General features: G+C 32.8%; 1 protein-coding gene across 1 annotated transcript in view; it reads right to left on the minus strand.

Annotated features, from left to right (window-relative positions):
* LOC111147590 (TBC1 domain family member 32) overlaps positions 1–20336 on the minus strand; it is a 237940-nt gene that overhangs the window by 10482 nt on the left and 207122 nt on the right. The window contains exons 29-31 of the mRNA XM_022503709.1: positions 19669–19823; positions 12914–13054; positions 3149–3337 (exon numbers count right to left, since the gene is read on the minus strand). Coding sequence (XP_022359417.1) covers positions 3149–3337; positions 12914–13054; positions 19669–19823 — 485 coding nt within the window. The remainder of the gene's footprint in view (positions 1–3148; positions 3338–12913; positions 13055–19668; positions 19824–20336) is intronic.

A 20336-nucleotide genomic window follows, 5' to 3' on the forward strand; every position in this document is an offset into this window, starting at 1 on the left:
TCCCTCAGATGAATACAAACAGAAGGAGTAAGAAGGTTAGTTCCAGGGGGCGCCTGGGTGGCTCAGTGGGTTAAGCCTCTGCCTTTGGCTCAGGTCATGGTCTCAGGGTCCTGGGATCGAGCCCCACATCGGGCTCTCTGCTCAGCAGAGAGCCTGCTTCCCTTCCTCTCTCTCTCTGCCTGCCTCTCTGCCTACTTGTGATCTCTGTCAAATAAATAAATAAAATCTTTAAAAAAAAAAAAAAAGAAGGTTAGTTCCAGGATAAGTACTAAAATTAATTAGTTCTTTGCCAACATGTTCTTAGTTTGGATTTAAACCAATTCAATTAAAATTTTAGTAATTTAAATAGGACTTGAGTAATGACCTTTTCCCCCCTCATTTAAAAGATCTTTAGAATTTATCAAGAAGTAGTCAACAAAGAGAAGAAACTGCAATAAGCACCAACATTAAAGAATTTAGTAATGTTTGTTTTTAAATGGGAACAAAAATAAGTTCATCTTTCTCTTATATGTGTTATTTGTTTATTCTATCAACAAATATTTATTAGGCACCTATTATATGCCAGGTCCTGTTAAAGGCATTAAAAACATATTAGTAAATGAGATAGACAAAAATCACTGTCCTAGTGCAACATAAACATTATACTGAGGAAGACTAACAAAAATATATATTAAAAAATTCTGGCTATGACAAACACTGTAAGAGAAACTGAAGTGGGATAAAAGGTTAGAGAATTACAGGTTAAAGGATATTATAAGTGCTTGGGAAAATTTCAGACTCTGAAATTCCTATAATTGACCACGGTAGTAATGAAAGTGTCACGTACTAAAAAGGAACCCACATTTTGCCCTCAACATAATCCCCATTTGTTTAACCATCACTGTTCTCCAAATTATCTCTTTCAGATAACTGTTTTATTTTTCTACATAAGTTTTCCTTTTACATGTACAATCATTGTCTTGGTATATATTTTCATTAAAAATGTTCCTAAGGAGGGCCTGCATGGCTCAGTCGGTTAAGCGTCCAACTCTGGATTTTGGCACAGGTCATGATCTTTTGAGATGGAGACCCATGTCAGGCTACCTGCTGGGCATGGAGCATGCTTAATATTCTCTCTCTTTCCCCTGGCCCTTCACTCCCACCTTGCTCATGCTCACTCTCTCTCTCTAAAAAAAAAAAAAAAAAAAAAAAATTTCCTGAGCTAACATTCTAGGGATATATGTAAAAAGTTTGAGACCTTTTGAATTCAGTATTTATGAAATAAAAATTCTTGATAGTTTGGCAATCTTGAATAATCAGTGGCATTGATTTATAGAAAATCATGATTAAAGGGAAAAGAGCTCTGAGGGGTAAAGAATGATGATAAAATTAAAACCACAATGAGACACCACCTCACACCAATCAGAATGGTTAAAATTAACAAGTCAGGAAATGACAGATGTTGGTGAGGATGCGGAGGAGAACCTTCCTACACTGTTGGTGGGAATGCAAGCTGGTGCAGCCACTCTGGAAAACAGCATGGAGGTTCCCCAAAAAGTTGAAAATAGAGCTACCCCATGACCCTGCAATCACACTACTGGGTATTTACCCTCAATATACAAATGTAGTGATCCAAAGGGACACCTGCATCCCAATGTTTACAGCAGCAATGTCCACAATACCCAAACTATGAAAAGAGCCCAGATGTCCATCAACAGATGAATGGATAAAAAAGATGTGGTATAGATATACAATGGAATATTATGCAGCCATCAGAAAGTGAAATCTTGCCATTTGCAATGACATGGATGGAACTAGAGGGTATTATGCTAAGTGAAATAAGTCGATCAGAGAAAGCCAATTATCATACAATTTTACTAATATGTGGAATTTGAGAAACAAAGCAGAGGATCATAGGGGAAGGGAGGGAAAAATGAAACAAGACAAAACCAGAGAGGGAGACTAACCCTAAGGGACTCTTAATCTCAGGAAACAAACTGAGGGTTGCTGGAGTGGAGGGGGACAGGAGGGATAAGGTGGCTGGGTGATGTGCTATGGGGAGTGCTATGTATCATATAAGACTGATGAACACAGACCCGTACCCCTGGGGCAAATAATACATTATATGTTAATTTAAAAAAAGCAAAAAAAATGATAAAATTAATTAACAGAAATTACTTGTTGAACTAGAGAAAATCTAGCAAAGGACAAATGCTGGTTTTGGTGTATGCATGTGTATGTGTATTTGTGGGATGGTGAGGGGAGCAGGGGGAGGGAAACATTTGAGGGAATCTCTCAGATTCAAGGAGAGATTTTAACTTAGGGTTGGAGTTCCATAAGGAATTACACACAGGGATGTATTTATATAACCATATTTCTTAAAGTCCAGAGCTTCAAAACTCATATTATTGTGAGATAGAAAGCAAGTTATATCTTGTTTTAAAATATTAACTTACATAATGTAGTGACTTTTTAAAAAAGAATGTTATAATAGAATAATCTTTCATGGAAATGTTTTATAAACATAGGTGAAAGTTTAAAAAATGCAGAATATGAAGGCATAGGAAATTACATTAAATGTTTTTAAAATATTTCAAACCTCTATCTTAACATAGTAACTTGAACTTTTAGTAACTAGTTAAGATATAAGGAATATATGGAGATAGATATAGATATAAAATACATCTTGTGGGACAGCACACTGGCTATCAGCTTAGCTCCTTCACACTGCAGTCCCACCACTCCCAAGTGTGTCATCTTGAGCAACTTGAGTTGGTGCCTCATTTCTTCATCTCTAAAATGAGAATAATAGTACCCACTTTTTTTTTTTTAAGATTTTATTTATTTGAAAGAGAGAGAGATCACAAGCAGGGGGAGGAGCAGAGGGAGAGGCAGACTCCCTGCTGAGCAGAGAGCCAGACGTGGGGCTCGATCCCAGGACCCTGGGATCATGAACCGAGCTGAAGGCAGAGGCTTTAACCTACTAAGCCACCCAGGTGCCCCTAGTACCTACTTTTTAAGGTTATTTTCAGATGACTGTCGAGAAAAGTGTCTGACATATAAGCATCCCATCAAAGTTAGCTATGAACTCTTGTTTTATTTTTTTAAGATTTTATTTATTTATTAACTATGAACTCTTAACCACCATTTTCCCTCTAAAATTACTTACTTTCAGGAAAACTTGTAGATCTTGAGTCTGAGTGTGCTGCAGAATGTCTTGCTGCAGATGTTTGAATATAGCTATACAGGTATACACTTGATAATCAGGACCAAGGAAAACACAAGTAGCAATATAATGGCAGATTTCTATCCAATCCAAATAATTCCAAAAACACTGAGTTATCCATTGTAGGCAAATCTAGAAAAAAAGAAGTCACTTCATTAGAAAGCTTATAAAACCATATTTTTAAAAAGCAGTGATCAGTGATTCACACAAAACCAATGAAGAGCTTGACATATGACCCAAATAGAAAGACATCCTACATACTAGGATGCTTCATCTACTTGCCTAATGCATGAGAAAACTTTCATGGCCTAGGGATTCGAGACTTAGAGGTAAACTGATGATATTCCCACTGATCATTTACCTAATGCTAAATGCCTTCTTTATTCATACAGTCCTCCTCTTACCCACAACAGCAGTCTGCTCTCTACAGATAACAAATGCTAACAGACCATTTTAATTCAGAGATGGGAGTTTCTTCTACCCTACCTTTAATCACAGAAGTATAATTATGCAGATGACAGATTGCTAAATGTTGTATTAATGCAAATGGACTCTTGCTGAATCAGAAAATAATTTAAACCAAACAGGACTGTATAACATAAAAACTGGGAGCTAATGTAGAAAATAATTTAAAAGTGAGATTTTTACAAAAATCATTTATCTTACTTTTTGAATAACATTCAGATTGTTTAGCTTATAAAGGAATACATGTTTATTGAAGGAAAAAACAGAAAAGGTTAAAAAAAAAACCATAGTAACAATGGCACAGTGATTAACACTGCTAACATTTTAGTACATTAATGTTATGGGTGGAATTCTGTCTCTCCCCCAAAAAGTATGTCCAAGTTCTAACCAACCCACAGTACTTGTGCTTGTAACAATATTTGGAAACAGGGTTTTTACAGAGGTAATCAAGATAAAATGAGACCACTTCAGGATAGGTTACTCCTATCCTAATATGACTGGTATCAGATAGGGAAAATGTGAACAGAGAAACACATACATACAGAGAGACAATGAAAAGGCACACATAGGGAATGTCACGTGAAGACAGAGGACTGGAAAATGGCATTTACAAGCCAAACCATCTAAGGCTATTAGAACCTAGGAGAGAAGCATCAGAGAGTTCTTTCCCTAGCACCTTCAGAGGGAACACAGTCTTGTTAAAACTTTCATTCTGGACTGCTCCAAAACTGGGAGTCAATAAATTTCTGTTGTTTTAAGGTACCCAGTTCATACTATTTTGATACTGTAGTCCTAGGAAACTAAGATAATTACTTTCCAGTATTCTAATTTTCATTTATGATTTACAAATTACCAGTGAAGAAATATTTCCTTTGTTGAATCTCTCTTATACTTTTGTTTTTGGCGTGGGGAGCAGGGAATGGGAACAGATATAATGGCTTATCTCAATTTGTCATAGATCTAAAAAACAGATGCAGAAATCTTCCTTTTTTGTTCTATTATTTTATCCTTTAAAAGATATATTCTTGAATACTTTCTAAAACTCATTTTGTATAGATCTGATTCAATTTTGGGGAATACTGATTCTACCTTTAAGTAGCTTGAACATGGTGTATTAGTAGCACAGACTGGGTGACTTAAAAACAGAAATTTATCTTCTCACAGTTCTGCAGAAGTCCAAGAACACAGTGTTGGAAGGGTTGGACCCCTCTCCTTGGCTTGTAGATGGCAGTCTTCTATGTTTTCACCTGGACTTCCTCTGGATATCTGTGTCCAAATTTCTTCTTTTAAGGACAGCAGACAAACTGGATTAGGGCCTACTCTAATGTAATCTCATTTTAACTTAATTACCCCTTCAAATATAGTCATTCTGAGGGTAGTGGTGGTAAAGGTTTCAACATATGAATTTTGGGGATAGGGTGACACAATTCAGCCCGTACCAGATGGTATTAATGAATTTTTGTTTTTCCATGTGTTATTACTTATGTCAACCAATAACATTATTTGCAGCTTATAGGCATATCTTCTCATCTCATTTTACACTTGTATTTCCTATTACTGATAATGCTAACTACATATCACCTATATTTTGTTTTTTTACTGTAATTCCATTCTTAGGGAAAAATTTTTGCTTTATAAATATTATGACCCCATTCTATAATGCTCAAAATCTAGTCATAGAGCCTACGACTTAACTCAGTATTGAAATTTTATCTATGAATGTCCAATGCTATCAACAGGCAGAGTGTATTTAATTTCCTTTTCTCCCAACTTTAGTCTTAGCACTAATAGGATTCTTCTCTCAGATCTTGACCTGAAGGGTCAAGGGTCTGCTTGGCATGCAGAGTTCATTACCAATCTTCTATTGCCCACATAATATGGCTCTACTACACTGGGGAGAAAATATCTTCACTATTCTTACTTTGCTAGATAGGTTGAAGCAGACATTTTTTGAGAAGTAATACTTTTAATTCCCTTAATGTACTGCTGCCAGGGTTCTGTCTCTGGTCTTTGCTATAGCTAGTAAGGCCAAGCAACGTATGCCATGCTAGGTTAATAAAAATGAGTCTCTGAATGAATTAAGGAGAAACAAAAGAAGAGTAGAAATTAGTACAAATGATCCCACAACCAGAAAAACCAGTGCCAGAAAAAGCAGTTCCCATTCAGCTGTCAGTTTTAGGTAGGGATGAGTGACATGTAGACAGCAATGAGAGGGTCACGGCTTTTGACTGTCTTCTTTTTCAGCAGCCTTACTGCCCTACAGGTTGGACCGTGTGAAACTGCTGATCCTCAACTATTTTGATCTTGAAGCCTCACAACTTTATACGGTTCAAACAAAGATGTCTGAACTTAAAACATATGTAGGGAAATACTTACCTTTATTGGTTAAAAGAAAGTCAGCCTAGAATCTGCAATTAGTTCTATCTTATACATAGTTATTAATGCAGTTTTCTGTTGTTTACATATATTCAAGCATTGTTTTATTACATTGTCTATTTTTCTTCCATTAAACAGAAATAATGCCTGTCTTTTTCTACGTATGGGAAATTTAGGAAAGGAAAATGATTATAACTGAAAACACTCTGAAAGTACACAAAGCACTATATAATATTACTCTATAACAAAATACAGATGTTTATTATTCATTTACTATTTATCAAGTACCTAATATACAAACAAGTATTATAATTTTTAAGTAAACAAAAGACATTTAGTCCTTGCTCTCATAGAGTTGACACTCAAAGGGGAGATGTGCACTTTTTAAATATATGTCCCTCTTCATTTGGCAGAAATTATATCAGATATTCTGTGTGCAAGATGGTTCAGAATTATTAAACTGTAATAGAATTCTAAAATCGTATTCCCCTAGAAGAGTGAGCAATGAGTCACAGTATTTAATCCTTAAGTAAATAACTTCTCTATAGAATGCAAAGGTTTGCAAATCAGCTAACAATCTAGAATTCTAAAAGGATAAAGGAAATAGCATGTGTCTAAGCAGAATGATAAACTCATAAAACACTTTTTTATTATGGAATTTTTCAAATATATATATATATATATATATATATATATACATATATATATAAAAGCAGTTCATGAATCAGGCCAATCACAGATTTGAAATTTTGATTGGGAAGGTTCTTCAGCACATCCCCCCCCCCCAACCAAAACAGGATCCCCTTCCTTAAACTTTTTAAAAGAAATAGATCATAAGTTGTGATGAATTACATGTGTTTGCTTTAAAACATACAGAAAATCTGTTACCAGTGGTATCAGTTTTTCTTTTGATCTATCACACAAGACAAAAATAATCTTAGAATATCAGCACTACCACAAGCAATATAATTACTTAAAACGGTATTTTTGCTGTTCTTTGTCTTTATGCAACATATCACTTGACTCTTACAGTCAAATTACTGTGCTTTAAAGTGATCTAAAGTAATAGGTTATACTATCAAATATGAACTGTTGGGTTCATTTGCTTCAGTTTGATTTTATATTCTTAGGGACAGAATTTGTTTATTTTGTTGGTTACATGTATCTATATCACCATATGAAATATTGAAATGATTCCAAAGTAAAAATACAAAAGTAAGGTATATTCCTTGACTCTTCAGCTCATTCCTTCCTTATCCCTATAAGCAATCGTTTAAAAAAATGTGGTATATTCTTTCATGTTTTTAATAAAACACATTTATACATGCATTTGTATCTTCACTCTTTCTTATATAAATGGTAACACACTAAACACTCTTTTTCTTCACCTTTTTAACACTTAACAAAGGATCCTGCATATCACTCCAACACAATATGCAGAGGTATTTTTCATTTTTACAACTGCATGGTATTCCACCAAGGATAAGCCATAATTTTTCAACCAAGTCCCTATCGATAGACATTTGCAGTTTTTAGTCTTTTGATACTGAAATCAGTGCTATAACAAACAACTGTATGTATTTTCAAATTTTTGTCAGATAATGTGACAGATTAAAATAATAAATTTAATTTGATAATTACATGATTAATTTGATAATTAAATATGATAATTTGATAGATTTCCATAAATGAGACTGCTGGGTTAAAGGATAAATGCATGTAAGATTTTGTTAGACACTGCCAAATTCCCCCTTATAAGTCCAAAAAATGTACTGCATTTTCAAAACTAAGAAGTTGAGCTCTTATATTCATGGAAATATATTAGTAATGAAACAGTTTACAAAGAAAACGAAACAAACTAATTACATTTGTTTTTACAGTAAACCAATGTTCCTTAAACCAATTACTTTTAAAAACATGCAAATGGTGTTTTAGGCTTACAAGCAAAGAAAATCATTTGTATAATATACATCAAAATGTACCACAACCTTCCTAGGAAATTTTGCTCTTCAACCATACTTAAGCTTCTAAAGGACATTAAGATGCAACACTGAGATAAACATGATTATTTTATCTGAGGAAATTATTCTCACTTGTATCTAGATTTAAAAAACAATCTCCAAAAAATGCCATAAGAATTAGGTAAAAAAAAGTTTGGTTAAAACAATTTTTTAATGGATACCTGATTAAGTCAGAATAAGTATGAACTAAATGACCAAGTTTTATGATTCAAAGACAATGTTTTTAACAACTCTTCTGGCCCTTATTTTATTTGCTCTCACCAAAGAAAGAATATTAGCAAAGAAAGAAAGAAAACTAATTTCAAAATCAAAAGATGTGGCTTCAAGTGAAGTCCTTGCTGTAGGTAACTTCAAAAAGTCAGTTCACTGACTTCACGGATTCTGAATTTCTACTCCTGTCACATGACGTAGTCAAAATTTTAAATGAGATAAGCTCTAAAAATACATCTTTATACTGCACAGGTTGTTACACATAAGAGTATTTCTGTTGTACTTCTAGGCAAGATACTGTGTATCACACACCCAAAGAACCAGTAGCTAAATCAGGCACACATACCTTTAAGGAATTTTCAACTATTAAAGAGGTAAAGGACAAAATAACTATTCCACAGGGCAAGATACAGATTTCTACCAGAAGTACAGAAACAGTACACAAATTCAAATCTACTTGTAGTTCATTAAAAAAAATTTTCCCAGGTGCCTGGATGGCTGAGTCGTTAAGCAGCTGCCCTCGGCTCAATTCATGATCCCAGGACCCCAGGGATCAAGCCCCACATCAGGCTCCCTGCTCAGCAGGAAGCCTGCTTCTCCCTTTCCCACTCTCCCTGCTTGTGTTCCCCCTCTCCCTGCCTCTGTCAAATAAATAAAGAAAATTTTAAAGAAAATTTTAAAAATTTCCATTTGGACAAACATAAAGAGTAAGTAGTTGACCCAAAGATGTGGCAAAGGGAGAAAGAAGGTACTATTTCAAATGTCAACATCAGCAACATGAGAAGGAAAGCCCAGGGAGATAGATATATATCTATATCTATATATCTATATCTATATCTACATATATACATATAGATATATATATGCATTTATGAATAGGAGCATGAACAAGAAACATTCTGCTTTGCATTTATATAATTCTGCATTTTCAAAAAATACAATGTCACAAAATACAAAATGTAAGGATAGTTTTTTTTTTTTAATCCAGTCTTCATGATAGGAGGAGAAAAAAACAGCAAATGAGAAAAAATGATGAGGTTTTTCTAAAAGTACATTCAGAGGATTATCCATGTTAGCTCATTTGCTGACACAGTATAGTACAATAATGATATGCAGACTAATGACCCCCAAGAAATTATAAATCACTAAAGATATGTGGTACTTCTTAAGGTAGGAAAGTTAAATAAAGTACAATAAGGGAAGTGTTTTACCAAAGGATAAAATTAATCAAAATGTTAATTAGAACGTGATTTTTCTGTTCATTTAAAAAGGAGGACTATATATTTAAATTTCTATTTTCTACTCTGTTACTCTTAAACTCTAATCAACACATATTTCTGTTTTAATTTTTTTGTATTCTAGTTAAACATATATTTTTACTCTAGAGATATGTGCTTTTTATTTAGCAACCTACTCACAAATCCTTCATTAATTAACCAATCCCTTAGTGTCTGTAAATGCACAACTTCAAAAAGCACTGCTCCTAATTAGATCAAAATGAATAAGCTTTGAAATACAAAATCTGTATCCAAACGATTACTTAAGCACCTATACCTATTCGTTACTTAAAAGTTGTTTCTCATTTTATAATTAGCAGTAAAATGGCATATAGTATCAACAAAGCAATGATATATACTTAGGGCACAAAATGATTAGCTCACATCAGGAGCCATTAAAAAGGCATTTTTACATTAGCTAAGTTATGAAACATAACAACATTACTGCTTAGAAATAATGCAGTGGGTTTTATTAGATAAATCTGCTACATATATGTAATTTTAAATTGATAAATGCCAAAATGATAAAAAGGTATCAAACTGATATGGTGAGGCCAGAGGTACTGCAAGTTTTGTCCACAGTTTGTAGTAGTCCATTTTAAAGTTAAAGGATATATGTTAGAAACTAATAAATGACTGTAGGCATTAGACAATATACATTATATTACTCAAGACTAGAATGGCAAAAAGAGCTCTCAGGAACATTTTGTTACCTAGATTGGATTTTTAGAAGAGTAGAAAGAATAGATTGTTGAGCTTATAGTAAACATTTAAGTATCTATTTCCAACCAGAACTAAACATTTTATGATTGAAAATTCCCCAAAGTATTTTAGGTACATGCCAAGTAAGAGCTACAACTGGCCAGGAAAGAATATTCTTTTTCATTACACACAATTCCTTGTTATATTTAGATTTACTAACTTCAGGAATTTAAAACTCAACAAGCACAGTAATCAGATGCAAGTAAATGTAATTACATGACATAAGGGCTCTTCAAAATAAGTATAAAGGCACATTACCAAGAACTATATTGTGTAGTAAAGAGGAAAAGATTCCCAGGAGGACAAATCCAAAGAAATGCAACCATTGTTTACTATTAAGAAATCTATCAACGGTCACCTAAACTAAATAAACCCCAAGATCAAGATAATCTTAACCCTAAAGGAACTTGTGAAAATTCAACATTATTATTTGATTAAAAGAAAGGAAACAAAATTCAATTTTTACATAAAGCAGAAGGATTCTTCCATACCATGACAGGGAATAAGTCTCTTAATGGTGAAATACTAGATGATTACTTAATAACTGTTCAAGTCTAAAATAAGCAAGCCACTATTTAGAATTATTCTGGAAAAAATAACAGAATTTAATTAAAAATGAAAGAGAAAATATATTGCAAATTTGTAAAAACACAAATCTAGAAAAAATCTACAACCTAATGATTATGCAAAATTTAATACCTTTACTAATTATTAACAGTAACCACAAAGGAAATAAAATTGAAAAAAAGATTTCAAACTGCATTAATTAGAACTATCTGTAATAAGAAAGATACTACACCTATACGGGAAAAAATATACAACTTCAGTAAAATATAGTACAAAATATAGTACAAAGAAAATAAATGGAAAAACTTACTACATTCCTAGATAGGAAAGCTGACTATGGTAAAGACATAAACTATAAACTACTTTGAGAAAAGTGAACATAACAGCAATTTAAATTTTATCCAAATCTAAATGCCCAACTTAAACCAGGAAAAATCACTTTAGAGGGCACATAAAGAAATCAATAGAAATAGCTAAATTAGCTTTTTCAGGGAGAGTTAGGAAGTGTACGATAGATTGATTCTTATCAGCATTAAGAAATAAGAATGTAAGAAGAATAATGTAATAAATAATACAATAGTAAATACATAAAAACACTAACAGTAAATAAGTAAAGTAATAAATTACAGTAGTAAATAAAATACATAACAGGAATTAAAGAGATCTGGATAGTGGGCTACTTTTAAAGAACATACAAATCAATAAAAAACACACTAAGACAGGTAGGCAATTAAGAAGATTCAACTATTAACTAGGCTATGAAATTATAGTCAAACTTGCTAATGTTTAAAAATTCACAAAATTTTAGAAGAGAAAATGCTACATATTAATCTAGCTATTAGTTTTGAAAAAGCCTAATACCCAGACCTGAAGAACAGATACTTTCTCCATTTCTGTTAGAAGAGTAAGATCAAAGCAAATTGACAACATGCTTCAAGAGTCTTAAAAGTGTTCATATCTTCTGGTTAAGTATTTCTACCTTCTGGAACTCTGACTTAAAGATTTAATTCTAGGGGTATCTGGATGGCTCAGTTGTCAAGCGTCTGCCTTTGGCCTTGGGTCATGATCAACCCCTGCAGAGGGCGGGGAGCCTGCTTCTCCCTGTCTCCCACTCCACCTGCCAGGCTCCCTCTCACACTCCCCCTGCTTGTGTTTCCTCTCTCGCTGTGTCTCTCTCTGCCAAATAAATAAAATATTTTTCAAAAAGGTTCTTGAAAAAAAAAAAAGATTTAATTCTAAATTATAAAAAGGCTTAAGCTCTAAAAATTTAAGTTGTAGCCTGCTTATACCAGTAGGAAACAATTCACCCCTCCACCAATGGACTGCCTATGTACAGGAGGCACTCCTGCATGTGACAAGCATAACTCCAGGCCCTAGAAAAATCATTACTCCTTTCCAGATCCCAAGAGCAGAAATAGAGAGCTGGGCTTTTTTTGTTAGGTTAAGATAGAGTATGTCAAATACCAGATGTCCAGTGTTAAGTACTCTTACCCATAGTTACCTCACTTAATCCTTAAATTAGCTATATGTAGCAGATATTATCTCCATTAAAAAGCCTACATGTCACAGACTTCCAGAATGTCTTTGTCCTTGAACAGCTTAAGTTGAACTTGAAATTTGAATGCTAAGGATCTACTATAAAGAAATCTGTATATTGTAACAGACCTACAGGAAAAAATGCAAATTTAGAAATTTAAATAGAAAAATATGAATACTTACAAAAAGGATCTTATTAATTTAAATGTATTTCCTATATTTGAAGAGAATTTAATTTTTTTTAAGATTTTATTTATTTATTTGACAGAGATCACAAGTAGGCAGAGAGGCAGGCAGAGAGGTAGGTGGAGGGAAGCAGGCTCCCCGCTGAGCAGAGAGCCTGATGCAGGGCTCGATTCCAGGACCCTGAGATCATGACCTGAGCCAAAGGCAGAGGCTTAACCCACTGAGCCACCCAGGCACCCCAAGAGTTTAATTTTCTTTAAAGACACTGAGATCTGGGAGCTGAAGAAACACTATTTCTTCTGGATTACCTGGGATGGTGCGAAACCAGACATGTGAAAAGCTGAAAACACAAGTGGCACCTCCACCTTCAGAAGCATTTCAATGTAGTGAGTACTGCAAAAATATACTGGATGGATGCCAGATTCTATAGTGTCAGTAGCTAGATACCTCTGTATAAAAAGGAAAAATTGAGAATTAATGAACATACAACTAATGTAAAATAAATCAACTTATCTAAATATTTTGCTTTGAATTGCTACTTCAAAATTAACGTGGTGGCCTAACAAGTTACTGCAAACATTGTAATTATGTAAGTTAAAAAGTCAGAATGTTACAAAGACCATAGAAAAAATAAATCTTAATTAAGGCAATATTTATACCTTCCAAGACAAAGAAATAAACTTAATACTGTAATTCAATGCCTGTGGAATGAAGGGGATGGCTGTTGCATGGAAGAATAAATGTACAAGTACACAAATAATAAAACTTTACATTTTAATACTTGAGTGTACTTCTGTATGCTTGCTATCTTTGGCTTTGGCCAATGATTCTATCACATCAAAAAGTTTTATTTGTCAGATCTTTGGGATATTTGCATAGTCCCCTTTTTCTAAGATAACATTAACCTATATCTGAACTTGAGTTACTAATAACTGAAATTAGGAACTCTAAAAAATTTATCACTAAAACTGGGAAAAATGCATAATGCATTCCCACCAAAGTTCTTAGACCAGCTATTTTGTATATATTTCTATAATAGTTACAAATTAATCTTATATAATTTATATATTTTATATTTATTTATATGTCCATTTATATATTTGTGGATATACACACACATCTCTTACAAACTTGCATTTTTCAGCAACTTCTTCATAAAGTTGGTTATATTTTCAGTTTGGCTCTTAGGTATAATTTATGTCACCATGATTGCTCTATAATTCTTCAATGATTGTTACTATAAATACAATATCTAACCACAACATTTTAAAACAAATAATAAACTTGGCAGGTATCATTTTGTGTCTCTAGAAAAACTGACAGACTAGCAACTATACCCAATAGACTTACACTAAAATTTATATTCAAATTAGCTCTGAAGAATACATAATTAAGAAACTTTCAGAAAGACATTTATGTTCTTTACTGGATAACTGTAATAAAAGAAAATTAATGCTTTTAAAGTAAAACAAATCAAACTTACATATAACAATTACATATGAGTTAAAATGAGGATTTCTTTCAAACTTTATTGCTAAAGTGCTTTTAAGAATTTAGGTTTGAGTTATATACTAAAATTTCTGAAACCAGTGAGATGATTTATCAGTGGTTTTCCTGTTTTATCATTCATCATCATAAAGGACAATTTATCATTTCATAGGAATATATCATAAGAATATATATGTAGAAGCATATATTTTATGACAGGTTCTCAGAGATACCTCGGAGAACACACACACAAAATAATTTTATATACTGATGACTGGAGACATACTATAGCATATTAAGTGGACATCTTACAGCCAACCTCAGATGACTGTCTAAGACAAAAAATAAACTTTCTTTTGAGTAGTTAAAAATAATATAAACTAAGGGGCACTGGGCTGGCTCAGTTAGTTAAGCATCCAACTCTCGATTTCAGTTCAGGTCATGATCTTGAGGTCATGAGATTGAGCCTAGAATTAGGCTCAGCACTCTGCAGAGAGTTTGCTTGAGATTCTCTCATTTCTCCCTCTGCCCAAGTAAACATCTCCCTTCCACCCATCCCCACACACATGCACACATGCATTCTCTCTCTCAAGTAAATAAATCTTTAAAAAATATATATACTCATGTATGTATTTATACACATATATTTTAATATGTATATACTAATGTATATGTATACATATAAACTGAGAATCTGTATCCTTTATCTTCTTTTGTGAAACACACATTTCACTAATGACTACTTGTCCAATAGAACTAATGAGTTTAATAGATGCAAAAAAATCAACTTATACATATATATTAATTTTCAATGCAAGCTTAGGTAATAATTTTCTGAATATATGCATAATAGTAATATAAAAAATGTATGTATAAGAAACAATGCTCATACAGTATCTTTTCTATGTTGCACTGAAAACAATATATTTGGAGTAGGTGTATTTAGAGATGAAGATGAGACTAATTACACTCTCAGGAAAAAACAAGCTATTATGTAATGGAGTTCCAAAGCTCAGGCAAGAGTTCTTCTATTCTTGTAGATTATCCTCTGTTGGAAGAAATTATGCCATACTTTTTTGTAACCAACACAGCTCCCAGCACCAAGCCTTGTATAAAGTAGATACACAACAAATTATTGACTGAATTACAAGAGAAGATGTTAATGATTATACATTGTAATCATAGTACACTCACTTATAATAAAAGTTTTATTAATTGGTCTATTAATTGCCATTACATAACTCTAATTTATAGTAAATGGTGTTCATAAAACCAAATCGATAATAACTCTAAATACCTAAATACAACACAGTCTTCTGAATCATCAAATTATAAAGCCTGTTTGTTATACTTTTAGTTTTTTGATGTATTTTGCTTAGTCACAACTCTCTGAAAAGATGGCAACTTTTAATAAAGGTAACTCTAATAAAATTCAGAATATAGGATTAAGCACAACACATCTAGGAAAACAGTATTTAAAACATCATGTAAGAGACATAACATACAAACTATGCTAAAACTGTGAAAAAGAGTATCAGTAAAACTTTTGGGTTGAGATATACTAGTAAGCATCATAACATGAAGCAAGGACTTTATAAAATAACATTCTTTAGAGTATTTTACTTTAGTGATTAAAAATGAAAGATATGTGCCTTCAAAAACGGACTGTGTAAGCAGTCTTTTGGTTTTTCCCTTCCACTATAGGTAGTTCTGATGAGTTACTCCAATCCTGACACTAAGAAAAATCTAGTTCCAAGTTGCTACGGGAATTAAATAGAAAGACCTTATAAGAAAGACAAACTCTCCAAACCAGTTTAAATGGCCCCAAGGGGTCCAGTCCAGTCCTTCAGTCTGGGGATTGGTGTGCAGAGAATGGGCCATGCTGACTGGGCAATGCTGCAGTCAATCTGTGCAGCACGTGGGTCATGCAAGAGGGGAATAGAAAACAGTTTTTCTTAACTCTGATTCTATTATTCTAGAAAACAAATCTTTCTCCTCTCCAGGGGAAAAAAAAAGCACAAGGGAAAATGGAAACTTTAAATATGGCTCTAAGATTTAAAGTTATATATAAAACAATGGGGTTTTGACACTAGATTTCTGTCCTACAAGTGACTGGTCACATGATTTGCTATTGCTAATGCTGTGCAAATAGTTGCAAGTGTGCCAGGACAGGCTGATGGTTGTAAAATTTAAATCTCAATGTACATTTGAATGGTATTAGAATTGTTAACTCTAAACTTCCTGTGTTAACTTTTTTATTTTATGAGGAGTAAGAGAGGAATAAATGTATAGATCCACACACATTTTTATATATATAAAATATACATAACTCTCTGATGCTCTTCCTGTTAAACTACACTAGTTCATTTGACTATTACTCTAGCTTGATTCATAATCAATGGAGCTTTATCTGTATGTGAATCTGAAATAGTTCATATTTGAATTTAATTTGATCTCCTTTTGAGTATGTTTTTACTAACAGAAGGTATATGTGGTTGTTACTTTTATTATAATTATTACTTGAGATTAGGTATGCCTACAAGGAAATAACTGATTTTTTCATCTTTCATAATCTGTCATTTTATTAAAAGCTTTTATGTTAAAATAAGCCAAACTCTGAATCTTGATAAAATTCCATAAAGAATTAGTACATTATCATTTAGGAAGTTGTTGTTTTCCTTTAAGAACAAACAATAATGAAAGATAATTCAATGCAGTCAATACATTAAGGAATTCTTCTGATCTCAGCAGCTTCAAAAAAAATATTTTCAAATTATTTATCTCAAATGAGTAGATAGTTTATAAAATTTTAAAAACTTCAAAGTAATTATTTCATTATGTCCTATATTGCTCATCCAAGGCCAATTTTTTCTACCTTTTGATGCAATCTGCTTACAACATTCTTAAGAATGCAGAGGATCAACTATCTTTTAAATACATTTTTAAGGGACGCCTGGGTGGCTCAGTTGGTTGGACAACTGCCTTCGGCTCAGGTTATGATCCTGGAGTCCCGGGATCGAGTCCCGCATCGGACTCCCGGCTCCCCGGGGAGTCTGCTTCTCTCTCTGACCTTCTCCTCGCTCATGCTCTCTTTCACTGTCTCTCTCTCAAATAAATAAATAAAATCTTAAAAAAAAAGAAAATAGGGCACCTGCGTGGCTCAGCAGGTTAAGCCGCTGCCTTCGGCTCAGGTCATGATCTCAGGGTCCTGGGATCGAGTCCCGCATCGGGCTCTCTGCTCAGCAGGGAGCCTGCTTCCCTCTCTCTCTCTGCCTGCCTCTCTGTCTACTTGTGATCTCTGTCTGTCAAATAAATAAATAAAATCTTAAAAAAAAAATACATTTTTAAAATAAATAAATAAATAAAAATTTTAAAGTCATAAAAGCTTACTGTCCTTTACATATTTGTATTTAAATATTAATTCATACACTTAACACCCATTTGTTGAATTAATTACTACTGGAATTAGTTTGGGACACAATGGTAAACAAAACAGAAACCAGTGCCCTCCTAGAACTATATTTTATATTTAAGTGTTTAAATAAGTAAATACAGAAATTCAGCAGCATATTAGGAACTGACATAGGCTATTGTAAAAGAAACAGGGTAATAAGGTTGAAGAATGTGGGACTGGGGCACAGGCTGAAGCTTTTTTGAGGTTGATTATAATAATGAGATTGAGCTAAGGAAGGAAGATTAAAGTCAAAGTGTCTCACCACAACTGCAGATTAACTTATTCTATCAACCTGCAATGTTTGAGACCAATGGAACAAACAAAATAGAAAAGGGATTACTATTTAAATAATGTATTAAGATTATTACTGAATGTATTAACAAGTGGCATAGAAAAACCACTGATCCATAAAATGATTAAATCAAAAACATTTAAAACATGGAGTTGTGATTACAGAAACATTAATAACTACATTTAGCTAACAGCTCTAAGATAAAATCCCTGAAGAGGAATATTAGCAGAATGTTACTTTATAAAGAAGCACTAAAACAAACTCCTGGTAATGAAATAATTCAACTTGGTATATTGAAAAGTTGAAAAGAAAAAATGATACTATGTAAGGCACTGCCTAGGTGTTCACTGATGGTACAGGTCCACCAACAGAAAGGTGTCAAGGTTTTACATCATGAGTTCATCTAAACACCCTAAGTAAAATGTCACTCCATTCTGTCCACAGGTCTATATTCTATATTCAATGATGTTATCAAAATAAATGTAAAAAAATCCAAGCTGCCTGATAAAGTCCTTCCTGATGCGAAGAAACCCTATTAGAGCACAACATCACTGTTATGTTAAAAAATAAAATAATGTCTTATGAAAAGTTTATAGATTCAAAGCAAAAATGCAACCTTACAAAATTATGGTTAAAAAAAGTTAACTGGTGATATCTGACAGTGTCACAATCTGAACACTAAGCTAGAATAGTTAAGACTAGTGGAATGCAGGTATCATTTTCACAATACTTGACATGAAAATGTATGATTGGATTCAAAATCTATATTCATTATCAAAAGATTTTTCAACATTACATTTGTAAATGGAAGAAGGGAATATCTACAATTTTTAAAATCTTCACATACAATTTAAAGAATTATTCAAATTCTGGTTAACAGAAGGAAAATAGTTCCACTGATTAAAGAAAAACTGGCACACATTCTTTTGCCATTTGCTTCTGCTTGTTCTTGTGAACAAATTTTACATTTGCTGAAGTATAAGAGCTAGAAATTCTTATTCAGGAATTATGTACAGCTATTTTAAGCAAAAAATGATAAAATTTCAATATTTATAATATATTCCTCCTTGATTCTTTGGCTTTATATTCCTTATCACAAACATATACTGTGAAAACATGTAATACATGCTTTCATTGAACGCCACATATTCTCTCAATCCCTTAACTTATTTATCTTTGGGAGCAATGTGATTGCACTGTCCATGTGGAGTATGTCGTAGGAGAGGTTTGGGAAGTGTGAGCCTATCTTGTATAGTAGACAGTGTCCCCAGGTTGGAGATTTTAATGGCAGTAAGCAAAACAAAATACAGAAATGTTAGTAAACTGAGGGATGCTCTTACCTCTAAACTCTAAGATCTCATGAAGCTAGTAAAACCCTTTAAAATACACCATAACACTATAATAAAAAATCATCATAGATTTCCAAACTCATCATAGATTTCCATATTCTGTATAGAATACGTTTACAATTTTTACTTATTTTCTTATGTTGTAATTTAACTGACTTTTTCTAACAAAGCAACAATTAAAAAAAATTCAATAGCTCTTTTTACCTATATATTTTTTTATAATTTACTAGATGACAAGTTTAAAATTTAATAATCCATCTATTATCACTAATCTTTCATTCAGTTACCTTTAAGTAAGACACCAAGCATTTGGGAAAATGTCAAATCTGTATCTTCAAAGAGAATCAGTCAAAAAGCATTCAGGTAGAAAACGAACATAAATTATTACAGAGCTCTCTACAAATAAGATCCCAATGAATTTAAATAGGATCTGCCTTAAAATTTAACACACTCATTTAAAGAAAGAGTAAAAAGTCTTACAGAAATATGAAGTCTTGGCAACCAAAGGAAAGCAGAGGTCAGAAGCCTGGAGAACTGCTGAAGAAATCTGAGTGTTTTTTCTTTGTCCCCCAACATTATCATGAACAAAGAGGATACAAACCAGTCATGGCCAGCGTAAGTCCCCTGCAGGCAGACTGAAAAGCACAGTTAAGGAACTTTTGCATATTTTGTCTTACAAGATGAAATATAAGAATTCTATTAATATTCATTTTCAGGATCCCTATCAGGAAAAAGATACTGATACTTCAGTCCTCATTTTATCTTCAATCAATTTATAAGCCAATGTGTTGTTTATTTACATAAGTAGAGGAGGGCAATGGCACTAGCAAATGCAGAAAAAAATATCTGTTTTGTGGCAACACTTATTCAGGTCATTAAAATCATAGTACCTTCTCTTTCTCTGGTTTAGGTTATCTGCTAAATTACTAACATAATAAAATATTTAAAAATCCATATATTTTTAGAATTCAATAAGGCAAATGGTTTGTATACTTTTTTCTCTTCAAGTCAAATCTATTTCTGAAAAATAACCAATTCAAGTAAAATAAATGTATGTTCTATTGTTATTCTAAATTTACTAACTCTAGAATATTCTTATTCTAGATAAAATTATTCTTATATATATTACATAATATATAATTATTATA

The sequence above is a fragment of the Enhydra lutris genome, unplaced genomic scaffold, assembly GCF_002288905.1.
Source record: "Enhydra lutris kenyoni isolate GAN:26980312 unplaced genomic scaffold, ASM228890v2 scaffoldscaffold17, whole genome shotgun sequence".
Lineage (NCBI taxonomy): Eukaryota > Metazoa > Chordata > Mammalia > Carnivora > Mustelidae > Enhydra > Enhydra lutris.